At 31.5% G+C, this 12,317-nt stretch overlaps 1 protein-coding gene across 1 annotated transcript in view; it reads left to right on the top strand.

The window, feature by feature from the left end:
• Positions 1–12,317, top strand: part of LOC309566842 (uncharacterized protein) — a 210,968-nt gene that overhangs the window by 164,153 nt on the left and 34,498 nt on the right. Inside the window, exons 13-14 of the mRNA XM_082272164.1 lie at positions 1,224–1,353; positions 1,457–1,489. Coding sequence (XP_082128290.1) covers positions 1,224–1,353; positions 1,457–1,489 — 163 coding nt within the window. The remainder of the gene's footprint in view (positions 1–1,223; positions 1,354–1,456; positions 1,490–12,317) is intronic.

The following is a 12,317-nucleotide window of genomic DNA, read 5'->3' as shown; positions in this document are numbered from 1 at the left end:
GTTCTATGTATAGATGTCCAGTGGTAGGTCATGTTGAGGGTGTAGTGTTCTATGTATAAATGTCCAGTGGTGGGTCATGTTGGGGGTGTAGTGTTCTATGTATAGATGTCCAATGGTGGGTCATGTTGGGGGTGTAGTGTTCTATGTATAGATGTTCAGTGGTGGGTCATGTTGGGGGTATAGTATTCTATGTATAGAGAGTGTAATAGAATTGTATTATGGTCATATCCAGTGGTGGGTCATGTCGGGGGAGTAGTGTTCTATGTATAGAGTGTAATAGAATTGTATTGTGGTGATGTCCAGTGGTGGGTCATGTCGGGGGTGTAATATTCTATGTATAGAGTGTAAAAGAATTGTATTGTGGTGATGTCCAGTGGTGGGTGATGTCGGGGGTGTAGTATTCTATGTATAGAGTGTAACAGAATTGTATTGTGGTCATGTCCAGTGGTGGGTCATGTCGGGGGAGTAGTGTTCTATGTATAGAGTGTAATAGAATTGTATTATGGTCATGTCCAGTGGTGGGTGATGTCGGGGGAGTAGTGTTCTATGTATAGAGTGTAATAGAATTGTATTGCGGTCATGTCCAGTGGTGGGTGATGTCGGGGGTGTAGTATTCTATGTATAGAGTGTAATAGAATTGTATTATGGTCATGTCCAGTGGTGGGTCATGTCGGGGGTGTAGTGTTCTATGTATAGAGTATATTAGAACTGGATTGTGGTCTAGTTGTCACTCCTGTTGGGTGTTCATTTGAGGCTACCACAATTTTTTTCTAAAAAGTAACAAATTCCCTCTGCTCAGGTAATGTATAGTGCAAGATTACTTCCCCTTTCCCCAAAATTCCCCTCCTAAACCTGATAGAATCTATCACTGTATTATCTTTTTATTCAATAGGTTGTTAGCTTGACTCGTGAATGTGGGTTTCGTTATGTCAACTCAATAACCCTGCAACGTTCATGTTTTATTCCATTTCGTCCATATTTTATTACATTTTGTTATTGTGTGAATAGTATTTAAAGTTCTATAGTTCAAAATTCTCATCCTTCCACGTCTCTTTTAACACGCTGTGTGCAAAAAGAGATCCTCTGAGGAAATACGAATGCCAGATGGAAGTGTTTTATCTGTCATGTTGAGCAATAACTGATAGGCCCAGTCTTCTCCAATACTTGTGTGGCTCATAGATTGATAGCCTGGTCTGTCAATGATGATTCTCTTCTACCGGTAGATGGCCCAGCTCGCTAGTAAAGAGAGGAGGTTCACCTTGATGCATGCCCTTGTGGAACAGATCCTGTTACAGGAGCCTGATCTGGCGAAATTTTTCCAGGAGTTGACAGAATTTGAAGCCGTTATTGGTGGTGAGCAGATAAAGGAACATTATTCAATCACATTCATAAAATCTGATGCGAGGTCCAGAGAGCATTGATCTAATACTCTTCTCCGTGTTCATTTCTTGTCCAGCTTCCGTCAAAGGTCTCAACGCTGAGGTAGACGGTACGTAAATTTGGATGGCTTGTGAATTAGTTCTGGCAACTATCCAGGGGGAAAAAAAAAAAGAAATAAAATCCCCTTACCATTCTCAAGTGGGCAGTTTTTTATCTTTTAAGGAGAGATTGTTTTCACTTTGTTCTCCAATGAATAGTCATTTGGACATAAACATTCTCAGGTTACCTAAACTAGCAGTATAGTAAATATAATAATAACAATAATATTAATAATAATAAATAATATAGTCTTTAAATTGGGAGCATCATGTATTTTTAAAATAAAAGTAGCAACATAATAACAATTTCTGATTCATTTAAAATATTATTATTAATAATAATAATAATAAAAAAATAGCAGTATAGTTAATATAATAACAATAATATTGATAATAATATAGTCTTTAAATGGGGAGGGTCATGTTTTTTTAAAATAAAAATATCAACATAATAACAGTTTATGATTCATTTAAAATAATAATATTATTAACAACAATAATAATAATAATAATAATAAATAGCAGTATAGTAAATATAATAATAACAATAATATTAATAATAATAAATTATATAGTCTTTAAATGGGGAGCGTCATGTATTTCTAAAATAAAAGTAGCAACATAATAACAATTTCTGATTCATTTAAAATAATAATAATAATAATATCAATAATAATATTAATAATAAAAAAAATAGCAGTATAGTAAATATAATATCAATAATATTGATAATAATAAATAATATAGTCTTTAAATGGGGAGCATCATGTATTTTTAAAATAAAAATATCAACATAATAACAGTTTCTGATTCATTTAAAATAATAATATTATTAACAATAATAATAATAATAATAATAATAATAATAATAAAATAGCAGTATAGTAAATATAATAATAACAATAATATTAATAATTATAAATAATATAGTCTTTAAATGGGGAGCGTCATGTATTTTTAAAATAAAAGTAGCAACATAATACCAATTTCTGATTCATTTAAAATAATAATAATAATAATAATAAAAATACCATTAATAATTATATTAATATTAATAACAATAATAATAAAAATAGCAGTATAGTAAATAAAATAATAACAACAATATTGATAATAATAAATATTATAGTCTATAAATGGGGAGCATCATGTATTTTTAAAATAAAAGTAGCAACATAATAATAATTTCTGATTCATTTAAAATATTATTATTAATAATAATAATAAAAAAATAGTAGTATAGTAAATATAATAACAATAATATTAATAATAATATAGTCTTTAAATGGGGAGGGTCATGTTTTTTTAAAATAAAAATATCAACATAATAACAGTTTATGATTCATTTAAAATAATAATATTATTAACAATATTAATAATAATAATAATAATAAATAGCAGTATAGTAAATATAATAATAACAATAATATTAATAATAATAAATTATATAGTCTTTAAATGGAGAGCGTCATGTATTTCTAAAATAAAAGTAGCAACATAATAACAATTTCTGATTCATTTAAAATAATAATAATAATAATAATCAATTATAATATTAATAATAAAAAAAATAGCAGTATAGTAAATATAATATCAATAATATTGAGAATAATAAATAATATAGTCTTTAAATGGGGAGCATCATGTATTTTTAAAATAAAAATATCAACATAATAACAGTTTCCGATTCATTTAAAATAATAATATTATTAACAATAATAATAATAATAATAATAAAATAGCAGTATAGTAAATATAATAATAACAATAATATTAATAATTATAAATAATATAGTCTTTAAATGAGGAGCGTCATGTATTTTTAAAAAAAAGTAGCAACATAATACCAATTTCTGATTCATTTAAAATAATAATAATAATAATAATAATAATAATAATAATAATAATAATAAAAATACCATTAATAATTATATTAATATTAACAATAATAATAATAATAATAAAAATAGCAGTATAGTAAATAAAATAATAACAACAATATTGATAATAATAAATATTATAGTCTATAAATGGGGAGCATCATGTATTTTTAAAATAAAAATAGCAACATAATAACAGTTTCTGATTCATTTATAAAAATAATAATAATGATAATAATAATAAACATAATAATAATAATAATTAAAAAAATAGCAGTATAGTAAATTGAATATTAAAAATAATAATAAATAATATAGTTTTTAAATGGGGAGCGTCATTTATTTTTAAAATACAAGTATCAAATTAATAATTTCAAATTTTTTTGAATAATAATAATAATTATTATAATATAGGGTTAAATGAGAAAAGTCATGGCAAAGTCAAATAGCATTTTTTTAAATTAAGATATAAAAATATTATTTTTTTTATTGTATTATTATTGTTATTATTAGTATTATTAATAAATGCTAAAAATAATAATAACAGAAATAAAAATTATTATTATTTTTTTTTTATTATTATTATTCCATATGACTTAGCCTGCTAATGGCTAAAATTGGTGCACTAAAGATTTAATAATGACAAGTATAAAGGTTTATGACTGTAGATGCTTCCATTTTGATGTTGATTATTATTGATAAATTGTTAAATGTTATTTAAAATACTATTAGACATTAATATATTATTTTGTAATTAAGTATTTATTTTAATGTAAAGCTTACTGGTCCTTAGTTGAGGTGGCTGCATTTGTTTTTATATTTCAAGCTAAAAACATTGTAGTCAAGCATAGAAAATATCTGTTGTCTTTGTCAGAAATGCCGTATCCTCGTCACTTCCTGTGAATGACATGGAAGCAAAAACTTTGCCAACTTTTTTTTTTTTTTTTGTAAACTACTTATCCTATCACCCCCATGTAGATGTAGATGAACAAAGGCAGAAAGGTTTGAAGTCCAGCCTGAGTGGCAACTATGACCCCCTTCCATCATAAGGAATTACCCAGAAAGATCTATGAGCCACATGCTCTTCATGAGCCATAATAATTTGATTGCCATACTGCCAGCATTATTCCATTACTGTATTGTTGAGCCCATTATGAGCTATAATATATGATAGGGGTCTCCAAACTGTGGCCCAGGGGCCAGATGTGACCCTTTGCTTGCCTTTACCTGGCCCTTGGGGCATTCTTCCTCCCACTGACACCAACGATGGGGCACTATTCTTCCCACTGACACCAATGATGGGACACTATTCCTCCCACTGATACCAGTGATAGGGGCACTATTCCTCCCACTGACACCAATGATGGGGCACTATTCCTCCCACTGACACCAATGATGGGGCACTTTTCCTCCCACTGACACCAATGATGGGGCACTATTCCTCCCACTGACACCAATGATAGGGCACTATTCCTCCCACTGACACCAATGATGGGGTACTATTCCTCCCACTGACACCAATGATAAGGCACTATTCCTCCCACTGACACCAATGATGGGGCACTTTTCCTCCCACTGACACCAATGATGGGGCACTATTCCTCCCACTGACACCAATGATGGGGCACTATTCCTCCCACTGACACCAATGATGGGGCACTATTCCTCCCAGTGATACCAATGATGTGGCACTATTCCTCCCACTGATACCAGTGATAGGGGCACTATTCCTCCCACTGACACCAATGATGGGGCACTATTCCTCCCACTGACACCAATGATGGTTCATAAATGTAACCACTGATACCAACAATAGGGCACTATTCATTACACTGACGCCAATGATGGGACAATCTTTCTGTCACTGACACCAGTGATGGGGATCAATTATTTTGAAGTGTTAAAAAGCTCTTGTTGGTAGGGCTATGTGCAGGTAGGTGCAGTGAGCTACTTTACCACTAGGTGGCCATGTACCAGAATAGTGTCTGGTTAAAGCAGAGAGTGCCTCCAGGTGTTAGGCCCCTTTTAGGTAGAGCCATCCTACAGTGATGTCAGAGGGGAGTCAGTACATACATATATATATATATATATATATATATATATATATATATATATATATATAATTCAGGTAGGGAGAGCACACATACACTTGGGGCATGGAAGCTAAACACCCCACACCTATGTGGATGTAACCAGCACATGTAGGACCTGGGCAGGGCATGAGGCCGGTTGGAGTGGACCTGTAAGCAGGAAGAGCCGGTTGTAGTCTTTCTGACCCTTATGGAGGTGGGGGCTGGGGTGGATTGTAAAAGGCCTTTTAGGTCAGGCTGAGAGATACCTATCTGAGGTTTCTTCTCTGAAGGGTCCCTAGGAGAGATGTCACCCCTTCTCTCTCTCTCTCTCTCTCTTGCCCCTTCTCTTTCTCAGCCCCCTCTCTAACCCCTCCCTTTTCTCTCACCCTCTCCCTCACCCCCTTCTCTCTAACCTTTCCCCCTCCCTCTCCCCCCTCTCACCCACATTTTTCTCACCTCCCTCTCTCTACCTATTTCTTTCTCTCTCTCTGCCATCTCTCTCACCCCCTCTCTCCCTCTTTGACCCCCTCTCTCTCTCATCCTCCTCTCTCTCTCTCTCACACCCCCCTCTCTCCCCTCTCCTCTCTCCCCCCTCTCTCTCACCCCCTCCCTTCTCCTACTCTCTCTCACCCCCCTCTCTCCCAACCCCTCTCTCCCTCTTTGACCTCCCCCTCTCTCATCCTCCTCTCTCTCATCCTCCTCTCTCTCATCCTCCTTTCTCTCTCATCCTCCTCTCTCTCTCTCTCACCCCCCTCTCTCTCTCGCCTCCCCTCTCCCTCTCTCTCTTTATCACACCCATCTCTCTCACCCCTTCTCTCCCTACTCCTTCTCTCTCTCTCTCTCACCTACCCTCTCCTCTCTCTCTCTCTCTCTCTCTCTCTCTCTCACACCCCTCTCTCACCCCCCTCTCTGCCCACTCCTTCTCTCTCTCTCTCACCCCCCTCTCTCTCTCCCCCCTCTCTCACCCCCTCCCCTCTCCTTCTCTCTCTCATCCCCCTCTCTCTCCACTCTTAGCACCCTCTCTCTCTCAACCCCTCTTCCTCTCTTACTCCCTGTCTCTCTCTCTCTCACCCCCTCTCTCTTTCTCCCCCTCTCTCCCTCCCCCCTCTCTTTCTCACCACCCTCTCTCTTAAACCCCCTCTCTAACCTCTCCCCTCTCTCTCATCCTCTCTGTCACCCCATTCTCTCTCTCTCCCCCTCTCTCTCCCACCCCCTTTTTTCTCACCCCCTCTCTCTTTCTCTCTCTCTCCCCTATCTTCCCCCCTCTCTCCCTCTTTGACCCCCTCTCTCTCACCCCCCTCTCTTTCTCTCATCCCCCTCTTTCTCTTACCCTCTCTCTCTCTATCCTCCCCTCTCACATCCCTCTCTCACCCCCTCTCCCCTCTCCTTCTCTATCTCTCACACCCCTCTCTCACCCCCTTTCTCACCTCTCTTCCCCCTCTCTCTCACCCCCTCTCTCCCCTCTGCTTCTCTCTCTCTCTCTCTCACCCCCTTCTCTCACCACTCTCTTAGCCCCCCTCTCTCACTCCCCTGTATATACTGTGTATATATATATATATATATATATATATACATATATATACTGTATATATACAAATACCCACACGCATTGTGTTTGAGTTTTGGGGCGCACACCTATGCAAGGAGGTAACTACAGAGAGCACAATCTTGTGAGTACTAATGACCCCGGGCACATGCTTTCACTTGTTACTAATGCGGACCGTCCACAAAATGTGATTGACTGTGTAATGTCAAGTGACTCCGGATTGTATACCACCCGTAAAGTGCAGCAAAATGACTTCTTGTGTGGACATTTTTTTTCCTTGGGATGTAAAGGTCTATGGCTGGGAACGTTATGTGGAGGCCTATGGCGAGGAGCAGGGCACAAGGTGGTGAAGGTTTTGGCCTCAACAGAGGGGGGCAGTGTTTCAGCAGGGCTGGAGTGTAGGTAGGGACTTGTGCTCTTGGTGCCAAACACAGCCAACCACAAAGACCCTCTCACATATGAAATCCCAACGAGTTTTTGATTGGCTTAGATCTGTAATGTCTGTGTTTGATGCTCGCTTGCCTTAAAAAGGGAACTTGCAGGGTCCCAAAATTTCAGCCCATGGTGCCTTTTATTCCTAAATGATATGAAGGAAGTGATTCTTGCTCTAGCATGTGCTGGGGAAAAATTCTGCCCTGAGTTTTCTAATCCAGATACCCCTACCAGACTGCACAGCCATGGCCTGACCTTTATTTCTCCATTCTAAGTAAAACAAACTAGCTTTGCCACAAGGACTGCCTAGCCTGTGTTTGGCTCGGGAAGGAGCAGCAATACCCTGACGAGGTCCGAGTGTCCTTCTCCTATCGGAAAGCTCTTGTGCCATGTAGTATAACCTGATTGGCTTACATTCCTGCCCCTCCTTCCCCCAATCTGTACAGAGAGCTATGGGAGGCTAATATAAAAACAGACAGAAGTACAAATTATAAATACATTTAAATATTTTTTTTTTTTAAATAACGTTTAAAAAAAAATGAAGTAAATAATTGTTTCTAATTGGGATATTTTATACCTGCTTTCAGGTTTTCTTTAAAGCTTTGTATTTTTTTATTTTTCCAAACTACATTGTTAGAAATTCTCATTAGTTCTACAATATTGAATTTAAAGCATTCCTCAAAGTATGTGTTTTATTAAAAAAAAAAAAAAACTTTAAAGATTTAATAAATAAAAAATAAAAGAAATTAAAGTTTAGACAGAAGTACAAATTATAAATACATTTAAATATTTTTTTTTTAAATAAAATTTAAAAAAAAAATGAAGTAAATAACTGTTTCTAATTGGGATATTTTATATCTGCTTACAGGTTTTCTTTAAAGCTTTGTACTTTTTATTTTTCCAAACAACATTGTTAGAAATTGTCAGTAGTTATACAATTTTTAATTTTAAAGCATTCCTCAAAGTATGTGTTTTATTAAAAAAAAAAAACTTTAAAGATTTAATAAATAAATAATAAAAGAAATTAAAGATCAGACAGAAGTACAAATTATAAATGCATTTAAATATTTTTTTAAATAACATTTAAAAAAAAATTAAGTAATAACTGTTTCTAATTGGGATATTTTATACCTGCTTTCAGGTTTTCTTTAAAGCTTTTTATTTTTTTATTTTTCCAAACTACATTGTTAGAAATTCTCATTAGTTATACAATATTTAATTTAAAGCATTCCTCAAAGTGTGTGTTTTATTAAAAAAAAAAAAAAACTTTAAAGATTTAATAAATAAAAAATAAAAATAAAAGAAATTAAAGATCAGACAGAAGTACAAATTATAAATACATTTAAATATTTTTTTTAAATAACATTAAAAAAAAATGAAGTAAATAACTGTTTCTAATTGGGATATTTTATATCTGCTTACAGGTTTTCTTTAAAGCTTTGTACTTTTTATTTTTCCAAACAACATTGTTAGAAATTGTCAGTAGTTATACAATTTTTAATTTTAAAGCATTCCTCAAAGTATATGTTTTATTAAAAAAAAAACTTTAAAGATTTAATAAATAAATAATAAAAGAAATTAAAGATCAGACAGAAGTACAAATTATAAATGCATTTAAATATTTTTTTAAATAACATTTAAAAAAAAAATTAAGTAATAACTGTTTCTAATTGGGATATTTTATACCTGCTTTCAGGTTTTCTTTAAAGCTTTTTATTTTTTTATTTTTCCAAACTACATTTTTAGAAATTCTCATTAGTTATACAATATTTAATTTAAAGCATTCCTCAAAGTGTGTGTTTTATTAAAAAAAAAAAAAAAAACTTTAAAGATTTAATAAATAAAACATAAAAATAAAAGAAATTAAAGATCAGACAGAAGTACAAATTATAAATACATTTAAATATTTTTTTAAAATAACGTTTAAAAAAAACAAGTAAATAATTGTTTCTAATTTGGATAATTTATACCTGCTTTCAGGTTTTCTTTAAAGCTTTGTATTTATTTATTTTTCCAAACTACATTGTTAGAAATTCTCATTAGTTCTATAATATTGAATTTAAAGCATTCCTCAAAGTGTGTGTTTTATTAAAAAAAAAAAAAAAAAACTTTAAAGATTTAATAAATAAAAAATAAAAGAAATTAAAGATCAGACAGAAGTACAAATTATAAATACATTTAAATATTTTTTTTAAATAAAATTTAAAAAAAATGAAGTAAATAACTGTTTCTAATTGGGATATTTTATATCTGCTTACAGGTTTTCTTTAAAGCTTTGTACTTTTTATTTTTCCAAACAACATTGTTAGAAATTGTCAGTAGTTATACAGTTTTTAATTTTAAAGCATTCCTCAAAGTATGTGTTTTATTAAAAAAAAAAAACTTTAAAGATTTAATAAATAAATAATAAAAGAAATTAAAGATCAGACAGAAGTACAAATTATAAATGAATTTAAATATTTTTTTAAATAATATTTAAAAAAAAATTAAGTAATAACTGTTTCTAATTGGGATATTTTATACCTGCTTTCAGGTTTTCTTTAAAGCTTTTTATTTTTTTCTTTTTCCAAACTACATTGTTAGAAATTCTCATTAGTTATACAATATTTAATTTAAAGCATTCCTCAAAGTGTGTGTTTTATTAAAAAAAAAAAAAAAAAAACTTTAAAGATTTAATAAATAAAAAATAAAAATAAAAGAAATTAAAGATCAGACAGAAGTACAAATTATAAATACATTTAAATATTTTTTTTAAATAACATTTAAAAAAAAATGAAGTAAATAACTGTTTCTAATTGGGATATTTTATATCTGCTTACAGGTTTTCTTTAAGCTTTGTACTTTTTATTTTTCCAAACAAAATTGTTAGAAATTGTCAGCAGTTATACAATATTTAATTTTAAAGCATTCCTCAAAGTGTGTGTTTTATAAAATAAAAAAAAAACTTTAAAGATTTAATAAATAAAAAAATAAAAATAAAAGAAATTAAAGATCAGACAGAAGTACAAATTATAAATACATTTAAGTATTTTTTTTAAATAACATTTTAAAAAAATTGAAGTAAATAACTGTGTCTAATTGGGATATTTTATATCTGCTTACAGGTTTTCGTTAATGCTTTGTTTTTTTTATTTTTCCAAACTGCATTGTTCAAAATTCTCATTAGTTATACAGTATTTAATTTAAAAGCATTCCTCAAAGTGTGTGTTTTATTTAAAAAAAAACAAAAAAACTTTAAAGATCTAATAAATAAAAAAATTAAAAAAAAAAAATGAAAGATCTAATAGAAATTTGATTTATAAAAACGTAATTAAAAAAAAATAAAAATTGTTAGTAAAGATTTTTTTCTAGTACCTGCCAAATTCACACTGCCTAGCTACTGATAACTGAAATGACGGCACTATAGATTGTAAATTCCTCTCTGCGGAATTCATCCTAATCTTGTGAAAGTCCAGAGAGATGCAGTAGAAGGAAGAGATCAGGTCACACTCAGGGGATAAAACACATTATTTATCCATGAGATTTAGATGACCCTGATTAACTGATGGATATATTTAGCTCATTTTTGCCGCAGAACTTGTGTTTTAAACATATGTCTGTTTTTCTTAGATAAATTATATTGTTATTTTATTTTTTATCACTAGTGTGAGAACTAGTATTAGTGAGAACAATGGCAGTAGGATCAGTAGTAATTTGTTTTTTAATTTTTACTTTTTTACTTCTTATATTTTTAGTGATTGTTCTGTTATTTTATCTAATATGATTACACCAATTTTTTTAAACCAATTTTTATGGATTTTCAGCGTGCTATACAGCACAAGAAAAAACAAAGACATCAAACGACGCACATACCAGTCTTCAAAGGCACAGGATATGCTAGAACAGTACTAGATAGATAAAGTAAAAAATGGGGAAAAAAACATTAGAAAACAGCAAACAGAAAAGCAAAAATCAAGGGCATAGGATTCTTGTATACACCATTTTTTATTACTGGTAGTAGTAATAATATTATAAATTGTGATAAGTAGTTGTAAAGTGTAAATCTGGGAAAATAAAAATATATGTAATACATTACATCTCTGCAATACATGTACGTTTCCAGGTGTCCTGTCACTTTGAAAATGTAGTTACTAGAAAAAGTCTTTACTAGCACAAAACAAAAATTATTTTTTTATTTTTTTTATAAACAAATTTCTAATATAATTCCCAGGGATTTTTTTTTTTAATTCAACACACGCTTTGAGGAATGCATTCATTGCAGTAGAATAATAATATTAATAATAAAAAAATAAAAAAAAATATATATATATATATATATATATATATATATATATATATATATATATATATATATATATATATATATATAAATAAATATATATACAGTGCTTTGCCAAAGTATTCGGCCCCCTTGAACTTTTTCGACCTTTTGCCACATTTCAGGCTTGAAACATAAAGATATAAAACTGTAATTTTTTGTGAAGAATCAACAAAAAGTGGGACACAATCATGAAGTGGAACGAAATGTATTGGATATTTCAAACTTTGTTAACAAATAAAAAACTGAAAAATTGGGCGTGCAAAATTATTCAGCCCCCTTAGGTTAATACTTTGTAGCGCCACCTTTTGCTGCGATTACAGCTGTAAGTCGATTGGGGTATGTCTCTATCAGTTTTGCACATCGAGAGACTGAAATTTTTGCCCATTCCTCCTTGCAAAACAGCTCGAGCTCAGTGAGGTTGGATGGAGAGCGTTTGTGAACAGCAGTTTTCAGTTCTTTCCACAGATTCTCGATTGGATTCAGGACTGGACTTTGACTTGGCCATTCTAACACCTGGATATGTTTATTTGTGAACCATTCCATTGTAGATTTTGCTTTATGTTTTGGATCATTGTCTTGTTGGAAGAC

This window comes from Pelophylax lessonae (assembly GCF_965119305.1).
Source record: "Pelophylax lessonae genome assembly, chromosome: 11".
In the NCBI taxonomy this organism is placed as follows: domain Eukaryota; kingdom Metazoa; phylum Chordata; class Amphibia; order Anura; family Ranidae; genus Pelophylax; species Pelophylax lessonae.
This window is presented reverse-complemented; position numbering and strand designations above follow the sequence as displayed.